An 18,947-nucleotide genomic window follows, 5' to 3' on the forward strand; every position below is an offset into this window, starting at 1 on the left:
TGGCTGGTGGCTGGGAGGGATTGGGGTCCCAGCAGCACCATGGTCCCGCAGGCAGCATCACCCACTCCTTAGGGCTCTGAGCAGCCATGGGATGGTTTTTTGGGGGGGGCTTTAAGCATTCAGCTTAAGTGGAAGAGCTCCTTTTCTGCTCCTCAGCACCCAAACCCTCTGCTCCTGCCTGCTGAGCACCCTGTGGTACCCAGTGTGTGTCCAAACTCCCCCAGTCTGGGAAGGGTTTGAACAGGACCCGAGGGTCATTCCATTTCACTCATTCCAGCTTTATCCCCTGTCTCCAGCAGCATTTCCCCTCCTTCTCCCAAAGACAAAACCTGTCTCTCAGTTTTACAGAGAGAGCCCAAATTCCTGCAGGCTTCTCCACGGGCTAAATGGCTCAGAATAACCACAGAGCTGCAAACAAGTCTAAACTCCTGTTTGCAGTGGGGTGTTTCTGTTTGACAGGCCAGAACCATTTCCAAATTATAAATATGACCTTTGGGTTAGAGCAGACCTAGAACAATACAAGCCCAAGTCCACTTCAGCCGCCTGAGCCCTTCACCAAGCTCAGGATGGACCGTGGGGAAAGTGGCAGCTCCTGCAGCCCCTCAGAGCCCTGATGGGACCCCAGAGCAGGAATGAGGGGGGTTATTTTTTGGGAATGGTCAGTCCAGTGTGGAGGGACATACACAGTTCAGTCTCCCCCTCTAATTTTTAGGTTAATTCTAAAATGAAGCAGCGCAGTGGTTCAGGCGCCAGCTGGAGTTTTCTAGGTCACAGAAATCGTGGTTAATGCAGGGCTGAGCCAGTCAGGCGTGCTGCAGATTGTCAACATTGCCTCTGCCATCCCAATCCCCACCCTCAGCAGAGCTGTGGGCTCAGCTCTGTCCCACAACCTCAGCCTGGGCTTGGGAAACACCACCAGCACCTGACCCTGACCCCAAATCACCCAGATCCCACAGAGCCCTGCTGGGCAGAGCTGTTCTGAGCTCTCCTCTTGGCCACCCCCTGCCTCAGTTTCCCCAACCTGATGGCACAGCAGTTCAGACCCTGTTTTTGGGATGCCCTGGGCTGGGCTGGGTGAGCTGACCCCCAGAGTGGCAGAGGGAGGTGGCCACACTCTGGCGGGTGGCCACGGGGCTGGAGGGACAGCCCCAGGGCCAGGAGAGGTGGCTGGGACACTGTCACACTGTGACAGGAGCAGGAGCCAGCAAACACAGCCTCCCCCGCGCCGTGTTTGCTCAGAGCCCGGCTCATGGCGGGGATTTTGCCACCAGCTGCTCTTGCTGGGGGAAAAAATCAGAATAATAAATAAGACCCCGTGCCTGGTGTGTCCCCCCTGTCCTGGGACAGGCTAGGGGCTGGGCAGGGCTGGAGCCAGCTGTGCTGGCCCTGGTTGGGATTTATTCTCCTGTTAATGCCCCTGGAACGCTGCTCCTGCTCTGGTTACTGCACCTGGCCATGGCTGGGCTCGCTGGATCAATGCCCCATTTATTCCTGAGCTGCCCCATTTATTCCTGCACTGGAGCAACCCCCAGGAGAGGATTTTGGCACGAAGCTGAGGGAAGCAGCACTGGAGGCACCCAGCTGTCAGCTCCAGCCACTCCCCATGGACTCCATGTCCCCAGCCCCTGGGCTGGCAGGGATGTCCCCAGAATGGGAAGAGATTTCTGCACTGCCCAGCTCGTGGTTCCAGGCTCCAGTGCTGCATTGGTCATCCCAGCTGTGCCACAGCCACTCCACCCACCCAGGGCCAGGCTGAGGTTCAGCAGCAGCAGGGGAGGGCCCAGGCTCCAAAACCTGGAATTTCCTAGTGGTGAATGTTGGAGAGATTCCCTTAGAGCAAACAGCCACGAGGAAAGAGCTTATCCCAGGCAGGGTCAGCACCTGGAGCAAGGCTTCATACCTGGCTGGGCAGCACCTTCCCAAAGCAGCATCCAAATTTCAGCATCCTGATTCTCTGAGTAAAACCCCTCTGCTCATTGCTACATCCCCTTCCAGCTCACCCGGGGTAAAGTGAAGCACTGGGGGCTCCAAGGACGGAAAAAAATTAATGTTCTTCATTACATGACACTGCAGCTCACATCCCTGCTCAAGGTGAAGCCTCTTGAACATCTCAGGGGTCTTTTAAACAACTGCGCAACTTATTTATTGCTCTGGAAAAACGCTGCTGCCTGCAGGGCCAGGTGGGGTTCTGGAATATGATATTCAGGAGTGACTAAAAGCCATGGAAAATCAACTTCTTTCCTTCACCCTGCAGGGGTTCAGCTCGGAAAAGGAGAGGAGTCACAGGAAAGCTCCTGGATGGGACAACTGCTCGAGTGGCAGCTGCTCCAGGAATGAGAAGGAACCCGACAAGGCACTGCAGGAGGGATCTAATTCAGATTTTGGAGGGGTGAAAACACTTACTGTTCATGCCAGGAATTGGGAAGGATCCATCCCTGGAAGCATCCATCTTCCCTGGATAGGCCAAGCCACCCCTGAGCCCCAGTGCAAGCCAAGGGGGTTTTAGTGACAACGACCCTGTCGCAATCCTGACCCCCCTGGCACATTAAAAACCGTGGCTGGAAGAAGAAAACCTATCAGCAAAATTACACTTTATTTTTGTTGGGGTTTTGTTTTTGTTTTTGTTTTTGTTTTTGTTTTCTGTTGGGGAATTTAATTCCATGAATTGTAACTTAAAAAGGCCTGGAAAAACCACATGCAAAAGGGTTTCTAAGTAGCAGCTAAAAGTTTCTATTCCAGCATTACAAGCTATTCCAAATGATTTCCAAATTTCCCAGCTATAAACTATTCCATTAAACAAACAGTTTTATCTTTAACCTCCCCCCTCCACCCTACCCCAGTTAGTGCAGTGCAAAGGAAAAACCCAAGGAATTTACATATTATTTTCCAACGTATCCCATTGCAATTCCCAACGGTCCGCAACGAACTAAAATAATACATACAATTTTCTCGCCGCCATCATCATCATCATCATCATCATCATAAAAAAAAAACATTTCCCTTTCTTATTCACAGATATATTTGTGGCAAATGGCTGAATAATTACTTACAAACAGAACAATCTCTTTTTTTAACAAGTTTCTTACACCAGTAAACACAAGAGGGAGAGCTCTCTGGGGTAAGGGGGTTTGGCAGAGGGTGGGGGGGGGGGGCGGTCCCTTTTGGGGTGTAAAGGGACAGAGGTGCCCTGGTCCCTGCGACAGGTCCCAGATGCCCTGGCCACCTTACAGAATTGGCCACGTTGAACAGGAGGGGCGGTAAGGCTTTAGGATCTGAGGCAGACCAGGAGTTTGTGTGTCCCATCCACCCAAATGCCCCCTCAGCTCCAGCACAGCCCCTGGAATGGGAAGGGGACCCTCTGCTCTGCACAGGAGCAGGGAACTGCCAGCTCCCCGCTGCCTGCTCCCCTCACACCGAGCGTGGAGGGGCTGGCTGGGAGGGGTTAGCACCAAACAGTACCTCGGGAATGCCCTGAGCCCCCCCACGTCCCCGTCACCTCCTGTCTGCACCCACCTGACGCCCCCCCACGAGTGGGGGCACTCCCAGAGCTCCAGGAGGAACGGGGAGCAAAGCAGGGTGGCCCTGGGCTTGTCACTGAGCAGCAGCATGTAACCCCCAAGTTAGCATCATTCCCTCGGCCTTGGGAGAGATCCAAACTCTCCCATTCCTTATCCCAAGCGTGGTTCCGCTGCTCTGATTGCAGACCCTCCCCTGAGGGCAGCAGCACTGCTCACACCCCCAACACTGTCACCTCCCAGGCTTGCAGCAGGATCCCACACCACAGATCCCAGGGGAACAACGTCAGGGCACGGAAGCACCAGCTCAAAATGCCATGGATTCAGAGAGGCAGCCCCTGGGGCTCAGCTGTAGGGAAGGTGTTCCCTGTCGTGCCCCCACACGTGTATTTTGTTCGTTTTTCCACTTTGGGAAGGGCAGACTGGGGTTGAGGGTGCTCAGGACACAGTGGGAATGTCACAACACACGGACCTTGGACAGTAGCAGCAGCAGGAACAGCCTGTGGGAGGAAGAGCGGGGGGCAACGCTGCCAGCCCCCAAAAGTGCACACAGCTGGGAACAGGAGATCACAGCTCAGGGACAGCATTCAGGACTTGATACCGTAGCCCTTGTTCAGGTGGGTTGGCCCTGAGCTCATGAGGTGGGATTTGTCACAGCTGCAAGGAAAATCAGCCTGGTTTGGGGGGGTCCTGCTGCCAGCAAGGGGAGGACAGACCCAGGGACTCACCCTCTGCATGTACCTGGTGCCTTGGAGGCCTCTGAAACCCTCGTGTGGAGCACATCCCCAGTCCTGCAATGCACCCAGACCTCCTGCTCACCAGTGGGACCAGTCTGCTCCCTGGCACCCCCCTGCCCACAGCAAGGCTGCTGGGACTGAGGTGACTGGAAAGAAAACGGGCTTGGGGGGGGCCAAAATGGCTCTTTCCCCTCCTGGCTGACCTGAGGGTCCGCTTCCAGCCTACATCTGAGGGTCCAAGTGGTCACAGCCCTCTCCTCCTCCACGGTGTCCCCACCCTGCCCCTCGCCCTGGCCACAGCACGGAGCTGCCCACGGCTGCCAGGGCCACTGCCAAAACCCTGACCTGAGCGGTGTGACAGGGGCTCTGCGTCGTCTCCTCGGGGAACCCCCCCAAAATTCTCACCCAGGCACCAAACCTTCGGCCTCACCCTCCCACCACCATCCCCCGGGGTGGCTTTACAAACCCCCCTGACAGCAGAGGGCTGCAGCACCCACGGCCCCGGGGGCCCCCCAGAGTCTCTGAGCTCTGTCCATGCGGGGGGAGCGCGGCTCTCCCGCAGCCAGCGCCATCCCACAGCCCAGCAAATCTTCTGTACACGGGACGGGGGCAGCCTGGGCGGGCAGGGGAACGTGAGGGGGCTGCAAGGGGCAGTCCTGGGAGGTGTCCAGCACGGGGACGAGTGTGCTCGGGCTGCAGCTGCTGGCTCCGGGCGCTCGGATGACTTCCAGTGGCCATGGCCGCGGTCACTGCACGCCCTCCTCCTCCACGTACGTCGAGGGAAACCAGCCCACCTGTGAGGGGACAGCAGAGGTGAGCTGGGGGCTGGGGAGCTCGAGGGGAACAGCACAAAGCCTGCTGGAGTTGGAGGGTTTGGACACGCACAGGGTGGGATTGTTGGGGTGTCCTGTGCGTTGGACACCGTGATCGCTGTGGGGCCCTTCCCGCTCTGTGGTTTTATAAAGGAGCTCCTGTCCTGGCACTGGGGTTATTCCCCTGCCATCAAGTGCTGCTCCCAGTCGTGGATGTGCCAGGTCCTGGTGGTGTGAGCCATCACCCTCATTTGGGATGGAGCAAACTCCCGTGCATCACCTTGGACACGCTGCCTGCAAGGGATCAGGGCAGCAAGAGTCTGTCTCCAGTGCGACAGAATCTGTGGGACACCAGGACAAGCCACCAGGCTGCTGGTTTTCCCAGGGTGCTGAGCCTTGCCCCTGCAGAGCCTGCAGATTGGGGCAGGTTTAGGGAAGATCAGACCCTCCCACCACATCCACCTGTGTGCCCTGGATGTCACTGTCACAAAGCCCCGAATGGTCACACAGAGGTGGCCCTGAGGTGACAGAACCCACCCAGAGCCCAGGAAACAGCGAGAGGGAACAGCACACAGCCCTTCCCTTTGCCGCCCTGAAGGAACAGGGCAGGAATTTCTCTGGACGCACTCACCCTTCCGTTGGTCTCCCCCTTCCACCATCCCTGGTCCCCTCCAATCCTGCTGTAGATCTTCACCACGTCCCCCTCCCGCAGCGACAGCTCCCGCATGTCCCGCGCCGCGAAGTTGTACCGTGCCACGGCCGTGCCTATGACCCGGGGGGTGAACACTGCCAGGGGACAAACACAGAGGGTCAGCGGCAGCCCCCAGCGCTGGCTGAAGCCTGGGGAAAGCTTGGAGAGGTTCAACCTGGGTTTTCCACCACGCCACAGAGAGCTGGAGCCGCTCGGATGGGAGGGGGGCGGTGTTGGAACCCTGAGTATCGAGGATTTCAGGCTTTCTGTGCCGACACAGGCACCGAGCCCCAGGCAAACACTGCACCTGACCTGAGGCTTTGGAGAACACCTCCAAAACTGAGAAACAGAACTGGGATGATGGGTGTGTAGTTTGAATAGAATTGTTTGATATCACAGGGTGGAAAACTTAAGTGTTTAAGGTTTTAGAATATAATAATATATATATAAAACAAGGTGGAGGTTTTGGGGTGTAGGCTGAGTCCTTTTTTCACTTTCTTCTTCATGTTGGTATTTTGTAACTGGGTAGAAAAATCCACATTGCGGGCCACAGGTGGTTGGTTGTTGGGTTGAAAGTAAAAATAATTTAGGTGTCATTTCTCATTTGGACAATGTATCCTTAAAAGGCTTTGTAAAGAGACAGAGACAGAGCCATTTTTCACTTCGTTAGCTAGAACTCACAGCTTGTGAGACTGTAACATAGATAAGAATTAAAAAACATCTGAGTCTGAACGTGAAATACTGTCTTGAGCATTTAATCCTGAATCTGGCAGAAAAAGAAGATAAAAAAGCAGCAGCGTGGCACCACCTGAGCTGCTCAGCCCTGCACAGGTGGGGTGGTCGGGGTTAAACTGGGTTCCTGCTGGGCCTTGAAGGGTTCTGTGGGCTTGGGAAGCCCCTCTCTGCTGGTCAGGGGCTTGGTGGGGTCAACGGGGTGAAGGGCACTTTTGTGAGGTGGTAAAAGGAAGGATTTCATAGGAATACACAACCATTAACGAAGAAATCGTGGGAAACATCCTGTTCAGTCCTCAGCCTCGGGTGTGGCTGCCACCCAGCTCCCAGCACCTGATGGAACCACTTGGTAAATAAATCAGCTTGGATTTCAGGTACTTCAAAACCAGAGTTACTGGGAATGGATTCTCCTAGAGGTGTTGAGCGAATCCTGTGTGCTTGGCCATGAGGAGGAGCCAGCTCCTAACCTGGAACACCCCTGCTCCTGTCCCTGCCAGGCAGCGACCTTGGGAACTCGGTCCCGTTAGAGACCAAATGGTGCCAAACCCCAACACTGACCAGAACCCCGGAATGAGATGACCCCAGGAGCCACCTCACCTCCACCAGCACGGCCCCAGCCCCAGGGATCTCCATCACTTCAGGCAGGGGATGATGCTCAGGGGAAGCACAGGGAGGGGGAAGGCTGAGGCAGCACTCAGCGTTCCTGCCCCAAGGTCTGGGCACAGGGAAAAAGGCTGGAGAACAACACTGGAGGGATGGGATGGGCAGAGGAGCAGAAAAAAGCGCTTTCTCTGAAGTTGGCGAAATTGAAATAAACACCTTTGAGGGGACGTTGTGTTTCACTCCCCTCTTTCTCCCAGCGTTTCCAAGGGTTCATTTCAGCTATAGAAATGTGCAAACCAAGGTTGAACGAAGTTTGAGGGAAAGCTTTGCCCAGGTTTTCAGCTCTTGGGGGGGACGGAGATGAGGATGGCGATGGAGATGGTTTGGACCCACAATGTGCAATCACTGGAGGGTTTGTCCATCCTGGCCAGGCAGCCAGGCTGGAGAACGGACAGAAATCATGGCAGCTTTGAGCTCTTTCCTCAGGAGCTTGCTCAGAGCCCCTTGCTACACAGATCACTCCCTGCAATACTTTCTATGCAGTTTGAGAACCTTAAATCCCAGATTTAGCCTTGAAAAGTTAAGCAAGACACCAAGGCAGGCACATGTGGCTTTGCCAGTGACTTTCTCTGTCCAGCCTAAAGGAGAGACTGAAAGCTAAAAACTTCAATGGGAAGAAAATCTGGCAGGATTTTGCTCTGATCCCACCCAGAGGGAGGATGACACCAGCCTGGGATGGCTGGGGCACCACTGCAGGGACACCGAGCTCCAAAACACACCTGACAGCTCAGGTGTGCCCCTGTCCCCTCAGCAAGGGGCTCCTGAGCAGGCTCAGACAGCAGAGCTCAAACCCTGCAGGACACTGGGATGTTCTCCTGGAGGACAAGGAGGATCAGGAGGTACAGGGTGGGATGCTGATGCTCGGTGGTTAAACACACGGGATAAGCAGGTTGAGCTTGAAGTACATCATGAGATCCCAAAGTGCTACATCCACTTGTTTTTTGGGGGTTTTTTTGGTTAATTTTAGCCCCTTTTCTCAAACAGCAACAAGTCCATCTCCTCCCTGCCTTGATTTTGGGGAGAGGGTGGGGGGGGAGTGCATTTTGCTGCCAACCAAGCCACGGTTAATTAACTTAATTAACTTATTTCCCAGGGCAGCACTGGGGACCCCCTGAACTGCCTGTGGGGATGGAGGGACAGGGGGGACCCCGCAGGTCCCACTGGTGATGGCTTTCAAGCTGGGGATGGTGGCAGGTCTCTCCAGCAGGGAGAGGCACTGGTACCTGACCAGAAGGGACTGGAGGAGCTCTGAGAAGAAAAGTTGAGGCCCTGAGGACTGAGAAAAGAAAAGTTGTAGGAAGCGCAGGAGGCTGCAAAGAGGTTAGAGAGAAACAGAAAGAGGCAGAACACGCATTAAAAAGGAAATTAAAATAAAATATTATAAGGCACAATGCTTTAAAAGCTGGTGGAGGGATACAGGGCAAAGCATGCAGAGGGTCTTGTGCAGGGGCTTGGAGCTGGGACAGCTGAGAAAAGGTCTGGCCACAGCCCCACAGCCACTGGGGGCTCAAAATTCATCCTAGGGTTGTATTTAATGAAAAAAAAAAATTAACCAACTTTTAAAACCTATCTTCCTTTGGTATTCTTTACTAACTATACCACGGAGAAAAACATTTAAAAGTTATTTTTCCCCACAAAGCAGTTAGTTCTGCACTCAGGCTTTTGGACAAAATATCATCTTGCATTATTGCACCTTTTTCTACCCATTTATTTTGATTTTTTCCTTTATTTTCCTTTTAGATACAGACTTACCCTTTCACCCATCACCTCCATTAAAGGAGTCCCACTGGGATTCAAACCACCATGAGCCACACTGGATCAAAAAAATCCCTCGTGGGTGGGAAAGACAGGATAAATCCCACAAAGTTAACATCACATCCAGAGGGTGGGCAAACCACAGGGTGAAAAGCCACAGGAGGGGAATTCGTAAAAACTGTCCCTCCAAAGAGCAGCAGTGCCACAGAGCACCAGATCTCCCTGAATCCAACGCCTCCGGCAAGACCCATCCTGAAAATGCCACAAGCCCAGGAGAACTTATCTGCAAACTGAGGAACTCAAGCCCTACAGTGAAGCTGCAAACTCCTTCCTCCACTGCTCCTACAGCTGGCTGGGAAGGGGCAGGTTTCCCACGACACCCAAGCTGGGCCTTACCTGGGGAGCGGGTGAAGGTCCTGGAGGTAGAGCGCTCCCGGGATTTGTAGGGATATTTCAGGGTCGTGTCCAGCTGCTTGAAGCTCTCCTTCAGAGAGTGGCTCTGGTAGTACTCAACCAGCTCCTGGGAAGGAAGGAGAGGCACCTGGCTGTCTCTGCCAGCCGCTGCATGGCCTGCAGGGACAGTGCTACAAGGGGGAACAAAAACGCACCAGCAAGCTTTCGAACTTCTTGGCTTCCGTGATGTGAATCCAGTTGTCCTTCTCCACCACCTTGATGTGCTTCACCTCCTCGTTGAACCTGCCAGCGACAGCAAAGGCACTCAAAAAACACCTCAGAGCCACGTGCTCCAGCCCTGGCTTGTCCTCTCTGAGCGAGAAATATTGAATTATTAAATTCCTAGATGGGGAATGACTCACTTAATGCTGATGGCGAAGCGCTCGGCCTCAGCCGGCCGCTCGCGGATCAGGTAGGTGCCGCTGACGTGAGACTTGAGCAGGTTGTCCGTCTGGTGCCTCTCCATGTTCCCTGCAAACCTGAGCCCAGAGGGTAATTAGTTCATTTAATTCATTCAAATGAACTCCTATCTTTAAACAGGCACGGTCTGGATGAAAAGAGACATCTTTTTTAAAGGCGTGAAGGTTGGAAGGCAGGTGGAGAAACATCTGAAATATCCTGAGCGGGAAGGGAAGTGCCCTGAGATACACAAGAAGCTGCTGAGCCACTGAACCACACAGAGAGTGGGCTCTTCCCTTTGAAGTACCTGACACCTGGAAAAACCCACTAATTGGGAATCAGTCCCCAGGTTAATGAGGCCGCAGCAAGAGCTGGAGAGCGGGGATAATTTATATCCATTAATTCATAAACCTGGCTGGAGCTGGAGAGAAGGAGCAGCAGGCAAAGCCCAGCACAGCCTCTCCTGCCAAGGCAGGAGTTGCCTCCTTCCTCCCACAATCATTTTCTGGGCACAGAAAACGGGAAGAGAAACCAGCATCTCTCTTTTTGCCTCTGACTCTCTCCATCAGTGAAGAAATCCCCACAGCTGCTGCCACAGGGCTTCCAACGCCCAAACGCCACGGTGGCAGCTTGCTCCAGGGCCACAGGGAAAAGCAGGACGCAGAGCACCGCTGGTTCCGCATTTGGAATTCCTGCCTGGGGTGGATTCCTGAGCGAGGAGCAGGCACGAGGCAAAGCTTTTTGGCTTTTCTGGGACTCACCACGGGTACGCCGTGTAGTCGATCTCCCGCGAGGGCGGCCGGCTGTTGGGGGGCTGCAAATTGAGAATTGCTCGTTAGTGAAGAACCCGAGCAGCTCCTCAGGCTGTGGGATCGCGTGTAGGATGCTCCTCTCCACAAGAGCCTTCCCTCTGCCGAGCCTTCCCTGGATTCTGGGCTCGGGCAGAGGAGGGCAGTGTTACAGCCGAGCATTTTTCGCTCTCAGCTCCCAGCTGGGATGAGCAGGCTGTGTTTGTTCATTTACCTGAGTGGTTTTTAATTGGGAAGCAGCTGACAACATGACAGCAAGCGGCTAGAAGCAATTAAAATAAACCAAACGCAGTTTTCCTGCACTGGGCCTGATCCGGAGCACCGTGCTCCTGAGTCAGCCCTGCAGACAGGGAACAGAGCTGGACCTGATCATGCCAACCCCAACCTTGGGAACAGGGCTGGGGCCGCCCTGCCCTGACACCTGCAATGGGATGAGGAGGGATCCACCTCCCCTGTGAGGCACAGACCTCACTCAAAGTCCAGGGAAGGCCTGAGGTCTCCAGGAGAAGAGTGTCAGGGACAAGCTCACCACCTGTACCCACCTGGCAGTCCCAGCTCCATCTCCCCTCTGGCACTTACCCTGGCGTCCACGGGGCAGGGTTTCACCGAGGAGCTGGGGAAATAACCCGACTTCTTCGTCTGCAGCAGCCTCCCCTGCAAAGCCAAGCTGGGCATCAGACTGGGGCGTGCACTGGGGGCACTGTGCAGGGGTGGGGACAAGCCTCCCACCCCCTGAACCCCCAGCCCAACCCCTGCTCCAGGAGAGGCCACAAATAAAAGGGATAATGCAGGAGTCGCTGGTTGAAAAGTTTCCAGGAGTTTCCCAAGAGGAATCACCCCTCACCTCCCACCACGGCGAGTCGGGGTCCCCCCTCAGCAGCTCGATCACGTCCCCAATTTGGAAGGTCAGCACTGGCTTCCCAGGAGGGGCTGGGTTTCCGTGGTAATTCTGAACCGCCACCATTTTAGGACCTGGCAGGGAAGCAAAGCAGTTTCACAACTGAAAAAACCCCAAACGAGCCCACCCCTCCCGAAGCCTGTCACTCCTTATCCCCTGACACGGCACAGCAGGCAGGGTTTAGGGGCAGGAAACATGAAAGCAGAAAGGAATGGTGTCCGCAGCGAGTGTTCCTGGCTCCTGCAGTTACATGCATGACTGAGTTCCCCTGAGCAAAAACAAACCCGGACAGGACCCAGCCAAGCTGAAGCTCCAGCTCCCAGCCCTGCACCTGGATTTGAGCCTCGCTGAGGCAATGCCTGGCCAGCACCGAGCCCTGCCAGGCTCAGCAGTGACACCACGGAAGGGACCAGTGAGCACTCAGCTAATTCTGAGTATCAGCTGGACCTGGGACTCAAACACCCCTGGAGCTCCCAGTCAAAGTCCACTTGTCTTGCCAACAACTGCACATTAAATAAACTTCCCCACTGCACCAAACCCACAGTGTTTATCCTCAGAATGCCTCCCCACCTCTGCCTCTCCCCTCCTAGCAAGAGCACTCTGTGCTTGTTTTGTTGGTTTGGGGTTTTTGTTGTTTTTTTTTTTAACCACAAACTTTATTCAGGTTTCTTTTTTTGCCAGGCTTGGCTTTCCTTCCATCAGAAATAGCACAAAAAACAAATTGTTCTTCTCCTTTGAGCCGGAGCAGGGGCAGGGCAGGCCCAGAGCTCTGGCCAGGCAAGTTTTAAACGCAGGAAGATAAAAGTTATTGCAGTAACCTTTGTGGCTGACCCCCATCAGAGGCCCTGAGCACACTGGACGTGCCAGCAGGAGGATGCTCCTCATCAGCAATGAATCTCCCCGCCAGAACATGCCTGCAGGTGGGTTTGGCACACGGACGTTGTGCCAGGCTCTCCTTGGTCACTGGTGGGATGGGCAGAAGCTTTACTGGAGCAGCAGAGCTGGTCACAGGCATGAGGGAACCCAAGAAAGTGATGTGGCAGCAGGGACAGGAGACTCCCCAGTGCCCCATCGCTGGCCAGGAGGGTGCACAGGACCCTTCTGCACCTACTGAAGTGGTTTTGGAAGGATTCTCCCCCTCCCACACACTCAGTGTTGGGGATTCCTGCAGCCACAACCTCTCCCTGCCCTCCTGTCACACAGCAATGCCCTTACCAGGTCCTGCACCCAGTGAATCCTGCAAAGAAAAGAGGAAAAAGGCTCAGTGAGGACACATCAGCCTCGGTTCTCCCTACCAGCACCCACCTGAGGCCACGGGGATGAGAAAACCTCTCCCCAAACCTCCCTGGTACCCCCCCAACCCCACAGCCCATGGTGCTGACCCCAGCTGGGTGCTGGCACCTCCTGAGGGCTCTGGTGCTGCTTAAACTGGGCCAGTTTGAGGCTGGAGAGGAGGCCACTGGTCCCCAGTGCTGTCTCACTGAGACCCTCTGAGGCCAGGGCGGCCCCTTCCCATGGGCAGGACAGGGGCACAGGGGGTGGGGAAAAGGGCCAAGCCACGTACCTGCTCTGCTGAAGAACCTGCAAGAGAAATGGTGGGATAAGGGGTTAATCCAGCAGGCAACAAACCCCGTTTTCTGTTTCCCTTGATGCTTTGAGTAGCAACAAACCAGCCCAAAGCAGAGCTGGGGTCACTTGAGTCCCTTCTCTGCTCCAGGAGGGCAAGAGCTGGGGTGTGACTGCAGCCAGAGAGGGGCGTTTCCTCACTGCCACAAAGTTCTGCCATTTTCTGTCTTCCTCCCTCCACTCCCCACCCAAAACCTCTCCAAAGAGAGACACCCTGTGAGAGCCCCTGGAGCATCACCAGGGTTCTGCCCCGGGTGAGCACGGGTCAGTCCCAGCTTTGCCCAGTTTAGACCAAGGACACGAATTTTTGCTGCACTTTGGGACATTTGGGGGCCAGGGAGGAGCTCCCTCCTCATCAGGAATGTTCTCCCTGCTGCAGAGCCTCCTGCTCTCAGAGTCAAATGATGAAGAACTGATCATCTCTCTTAAATGCCCACCAAGAAGAGCTGCCATACATGGGATGCAGCTCTTTGGAGAATTTTGGCTGCTTTCTTTGTATTTTAAACCACCAGAAAACGTCAGTTGCAGCCCTGGCAGGTGGGTGGGAGCATACTTGTATTTATTTTTTTTAATGTATTAACAAACATCAGTGCTTTACAGCATGAATTTCTCAGATCATTCATGTGCTCATGAAATAACTCACCCATCTTGCAGGGAGGAATAATCTCCAAGCACTCCTTGTGAGCACCTGCTCCACATTTGGGACAGAGATAGCCCTGGTAGAAGGTTCCCCTGTGCCAAAAAAAAAAAAAGAAAAAAAAAAAAAAAAGGAAAAAAAAAGTCAGAAAATCCTAATCCAGGCTCAGCTTTGAGGTTTTTCTGTCTGTGTTTTACTGCAGAACAGAGGGAAGGCTGTTGCTCACCTTAGGAACATCCTGCAGGCTTTGCAGTTGGTTGTCTTTTCAAATGTGTACATCTGGAAGTTGTGGTGATTTGCGTTGGCTTTCTCCGGCTTTATGTTGGACCTGAGGGGAAGGACCTGGGGGTTATCAGCCTGTCCCCACGGGGCTGCCGAGGTTTCAGTCTGAGCTTGGACACCACAAGGACAGACACAAAATCCAATGTGAAAGGAGATCAGGGCTCGGTTGTGGAGAGAGGATTTTGCCCATTACCTCCCCCTGGGACAGGAGTCACGGGTTTGGCCTGAGTCAATCATCAGCCCAAGCCCTGCTCTGCTCAGGAGCAGGTCCTGCAGCACCTCCCTCCCTCCCTCCCTCCCTCCCTCCCTCCCTCCCTCCCTCCCTCCCTCCCTCCCTCCCTCCCTCCCTCCCTCCCTCCCTCCTCATCCTCCTCCTGCTCCAGCCTGGGCCTTCCCCACGACTCAGCACCAGGGTGAGGTCAGAGAATCAAGGAGAGGATTGGGTTGGAAGGGATGTTAAAAATCATCCCATCCCACCCCCTGCCATGGGCAGGGACATTTTCCACTATCCCAGGCTGCTCCAAGCTCCATCCAACCCGGGCTTGGACACTTCCAGGGATGGAGCAGCCTCAGCTTCTCTGGAAAACCTGTGCCAGGGCCTCATCTCCCTCACAGGGAGGAATTTCTTCCAAATATCCCATCTCAGTTTCAGAGAACAAATCCAGTGTCAGAGGTGCTTTGGTGGGGATGCTCAGAGAACAGTCCCCAGCTCCCCTTGCACAGGGACTCATCCAGCCAGCCCCCATGAGCTTCCCCAGCCCACGTTTTGCTCTCAGAGCTGCTCTGCAGTGACCTGATGGCCCAAGACACTTTTCCCCCCACGCCTGCCAACTGCCCCCAGGGCTAGAGCAGCCCCTCATGCTCACATGGCCATTTCGAACTGCTCCATCCACTTCCTCTTCATCTCCTCTGTCTTGCAGAAGAACTGGAAGCCCTGTTTCCCCTGCAGGTGGATCAGGTAGAAGCCGTACGACCACTGCAGGAGAAAACGAGAGCTGATCTCACAGCAGAGCACACCACAGCTCCACTCACACGCCTCAGCCACCGCTCTGAGCGCCTGTCCCTGCCCCTCGTGCTGAGCCCTGGCCAGGGAACAGCAGGGGAGGAGGAAGGAGAGCTCCCTGTTTCTCTGACACATCCCAGTTAACGATGCCTGGGCGCTGCTCACTTGGACCAAACAGGATTTCATGGTGGCAGATGAGAGAGCCCAGATTCTTCTGCTCCGCTGGATCCTCCCCAGCCTTTCTGCCTGTGGCTGACAGCAAGTGACAGCCCAGGAGGAACATCTGACCTGCCCACTGCACATATGCTGGGCCTGTCTCATCAGCACACGGCACACAGACACACGACAGCCACGGGGGGGTTTGCTCTGCTTACCATTTTTCCGTGGGACTAGAAAGCATAGGAGAGCAAAGTGGAAATAGATGTCATTAAAACACAAAGCCAGCAGCGTTCCCTCGGCAGCCAAGTGGCAGAATTGGCTGTTCTCACCCCGGTGCCCCTCATCCCGTCTGCACCACGGCTCTTCCCATGGCATGGAAGTGGATTAAGCTAAAGGGGCTCTGAGCTGGGAGGTTTTTCCTCCGTGGCTGCAGAGTGAGCATCAAACCACGGGAAAATGATGTTCCCTCAGCACTCCCAGTGCCAATTTTGGCGGCCTGGTGTGCAAAGCTGCCTTTCCAGGCTCCTCCACCCTGCAGCTTGTGGGGGAAAGAACATCCTGGACCTTCCCTCCCTCCCTCCCTGCCTGCCCTCCTCTCCTGCCCAGCTGATGTTTGCTCCCTGACACTGGGCCAGAAAGCAGGGAGCAGCTTCCTCTCTCCTAACTCCAACCACCCCAGCCCCCTCAGGGCTGTTCTGCCAGGACACAGGTCAAGGATCCAGCCCAGCCCCACATTAACAAACATTTCCCAACGCCCTTTAAGGCTGCCCTGAAAGCTGAGCGTTGATTTTCCAGCTTTTTTATTTTTTCCTATTTCAAAAGGCTAATGGGAACATACTACCCTGAAACAGCTCCAAAAAGCTCTCCAGAGCTAATCCTTGGTCCACCTACCTTCTTAATGTCCTTGTTATTCATGGGGTCATCAGTCATCTTGTGGAAGAGCAGCTCAATAATTTCCTTCAGCTCATAACTGTATCCTTTCCTCTTGCAGACGATCACCACTTTATCAAATAAAAATAAATACCTGCCCAAAAAGCAAGCGAATAAACAAGCAACCCAGTCAAACACATCATCAACAAAAATCCAAGGGGGAGGATTTGGAAAGCTCGGAGGAGCTCCCCAGCCAGAACTGTTTAACGCTCGTGCCCTGCTGTGATTCCACACTGATGCCGGGTTATGTCAGTGAAATTCCAGGCCGTAATCAAACAAATGAGCTCGGGGGCAGTGGTTACAGTTGAGTTTGGGGCCGTTGTGCTGGCACTCACCTGTCCTGCTTGGTGTGGTTCACTATGGAGCGCACCTTGAGCTCCCCGTCGATCTTGGGCCTCCCAAACTCCTCCAGCTTCACTTGCTGCAGGGAGCAAAGCAGGGCTCAGACCCACAGCCTGGAACGATGCTTTGGGGCAGGTGGGAACCCAAAGCTGTCTGGATTGCACCCCCCCCCCAGCCCTGCCTGAGGCTGCCAAAGCCCCTGGGAGCAGCACCACCCTCAGAAAGTCGAGGGAGGATGCTCCAAGGGGAGCCTGGGCATGAACACAGGGCCAGGAAACCCCTGGCAGCCCAGGGCAAGGCTCAGCAGTCTGAGCATTTTTGCAAACCCCTCCCCACCACCAATTTTTTCCAGAGGTTTCCACAATAATTAAGGATCCTGCCCCTGTTAAATAACCATCAATTAAAAGTTCATCGTTTCCTAGTGAAGTCAAGGCTCAAAGCCCCCAAACCCAGCAGCCCTCCAGGTCTGCTGAGGCACAGCAATGGGGCCGAATGTTTGACACCTCTGGGATTTGGAGGATGAGTTCTCCTTTAAAATACCTGGTTGAAAATTTTGGAGATTTGGTGCCTTTTTACATGAGCCCTTCTCCTCCTCTTTCAGTTCACCTCTGTCCTCTTAAAAGCAAACCCTCTTTTTAAATAGAAGCCAGATACCAGCTTGGAGAACTTGTGTGTCCACCCTAATGCACGAATAATGTGAGAAAAAGCTGAAGAAACATTTTTAGGGTAACGCCAATAGGAGAAGCCACCCTCCATCGCTGCCAAAACAGTTTTGTGACAGAGCATCCACCTCTGGACCATCAGCAAAACATGAGAGTCTGAGCACATGGGGATCTTTCAGCACATCAGAATATGTAGGAATTGCCCAAAAAACCAAATATGTTAATAATAATCAAATTAAATCAGGTTTAAGAGGTTTAAGAGGATTTTCTAGCTTACCAGGTTTTCTATAGAGCTCTGAAATTCACTTATTTTCTTCAATGTCTCTTTGTCCCTCTTGACTTCATTGATGTACATGGCCAAGTCCTTAAAAAAAAAGGGGTGAATTGTGATTTTTACTTCACCAGTATCTTGCCCAGGAGAACAAAGATGAGCCTGGCTCCCCGAATCCCTCAGGAACCTGAGCAGGACTCCACTGCAGCCTGGCACAGGTGAGGCTGTGGGTGCCCCCAGTGCTGAGCCAGGCAGGTGCTGCAGTGTTTTCCATTTCCCAGAAGATGGCAATGCAGGAATCCATGGCAATGCAGGAATCCAGCGCAGCACAGCAATCCCAAACTCCAAATTTTCACCCACCAAAGAGGAGGAACCATCCCTTCCACTGGAACAACTTCTTGCACCTTTCAGAGAGGATTTGCTGCGCCAGTTTGCTTCTTATCTGCTCCCTCCTTAACCTCAACAACAGCTCTTGTCAACTTGGATTAAATCTGAACAGGGGATTTTTGAAGACATTCCCCCCCGGGTCAGACCTGGCTGATCTCCCCAACACAAGAAGGGTTAATCACAGCCCATGATCACAGATCTTCGTGACAATACTCGTAACATCACCCAGCCAGGGATGGCAGGGACGCTGATGAGAAACGACACGGCCAAAAGCTTTCTGGAGCAGGGAGACACAATCCCAGGGAAACACAATCCCAGGATCAACCAGGACTCGAAACAACGGCGTGCAAACCTTGGCTGTGGAATTTCACTGGGAGCTGCCCTTCCCTCACCACCACTGGGAAGTCAGTTCTGCATTCTCAGGCAGAGGGTTGGTACCTGCACCAAAAAACTCCCACCACAAATGATATTTACATTGGTGCAAATCCTCCCCTTGCCTTGCAAAAAACAACTGTTCAAGCAAAATAAAAGGGAGCAGAATCCCCTTGGGAATGTCAGTCCATCCACCCCCCTGCACAGCTCTTACCCCAGACAGCAGCAATGTCTGCTGCCTGCCAGCACAGCAGACAGCAAGGCTGGCCTTGTGATGAAAGACATCACTTGGAAGTTAAGCCTTGGTTTATAGATCAATTAAAACCACACTGAGTGGCTCCCAAAGCCCCCCGAGCCCAGCGCGGTCGGAACTGCTCCCACACTCTCCCGGTGATGGGGAGGAGAGGAGAGAAGCCTCCCTGATGGTTATCAACGTAAATGCTGAGTCTGCAGCAGAGCCAGAGCAAATACACGTTTATTTTCCAGCAGTGGTGCTGGGTGATGAGGCCATGAGCGGGGCTTAACTGCTGTCACCAGGTCCAGCGTTCATCTGAGGCCACAGCAGCGGGCTGGGAATGCAACGTCCTTCAAACAACCTCGGCTCTGCACAGAGCCACACACCAGCTCTGGATGCCTGGGCTGGAGGGGATAGTGGCTGGAAAGGTCACCCAACTTATGTAAGGGGGAGGAAATGCAGCCGTGTTACAAAAGCTGCAGCTCCGAGGTGGAAAACAAAGTGACCGCGAGCACGGGGAGGAACCCTGAGGTGCTCTCCAGAGGGAAAACCTGGAGTTAATGAGCATCCTCAGCCC

The 18,947-nt window shown here is 54.1% G+C and overlaps 1 protein-coding gene across 1 annotated transcript in view; it reads right to left on the reverse strand.

The window, feature by feature from the left end:
- Positions 1 to 2,574: 2,574 nt before the first annotated feature.
- Positions 2,575 to 18,947, reverse strand: part of VAV2 (vav guanine nucleotide exchange factor 2) — a 124,896-nt gene continuing 108,523 nt past the window's right edge. Inside the window, exons 12-27 of the mRNA XM_066201608.1 lie at positions 17,383 to 17,469; positions 16,437 to 16,522; positions 16,063 to 16,195; positions 14,876 to 14,985; positions 13,954 to 14,055; positions 13,734 to 13,822; positions 13,029 to 13,045; positions 12,680 to 12,701; positions 11,411 to 11,538; positions 11,146 to 11,220; positions 10,519 to 10,571; positions 9,721 to 9,837; positions 9,514 to 9,601; positions 9,302 to 9,425; positions 5,696 to 5,850; positions 2,575 to 5,046 (exon numbers count right to left, since the gene is read on the reverse strand). Coding sequence (XP_066057705.1) covers positions 4,999 to 5,046; positions 5,696 to 5,850; positions 9,302 to 9,425; positions 9,514 to 9,601; positions 9,721 to 9,837; positions 10,519 to 10,571; positions 11,146 to 11,220; positions 11,411 to 11,538; positions 12,680 to 12,701; positions 13,029 to 13,045; positions 13,734 to 13,822; positions 13,954 to 14,055; positions 14,876 to 14,985; positions 16,063 to 16,195; positions 16,437 to 16,522; positions 17,383 to 17,469 — 1,434 coding nt within the window. The 3' untranslated portion in view covers positions 2,575 to 4,998. The remainder of the gene's footprint in view (positions 5,047 to 5,695; positions 5,851 to 9,301; positions 9,426 to 9,513; positions 9,602 to 9,720; positions 9,838 to 10,518; positions 10,572 to 11,145; positions 11,221 to 11,410; positions 11,539 to 12,679; positions 12,702 to 13,028; positions 13,046 to 13,733; positions 13,823 to 13,953; positions 14,056 to 14,875; positions 14,986 to 16,062; positions 16,196 to 16,436; positions 16,523 to 17,382; positions 17,470 to 18,947) is intronic.

The sequence above is a fragment of the Chamaea fasciata genome, unplaced genomic scaffold, assembly GCF_029207755.1.
Source record: "Chamaea fasciata isolate MVZ Bird 193981 ecotype frontalis unplaced genomic scaffold, bChaFas1.0.hap1 SCAF_20, whole genome shotgun sequence".
Classification (NCBI taxonomy): Eukaryota; Metazoa; Chordata; class Aves; order Passeriformes; family Sylviidae; genus Chamaea; species Chamaea fasciata.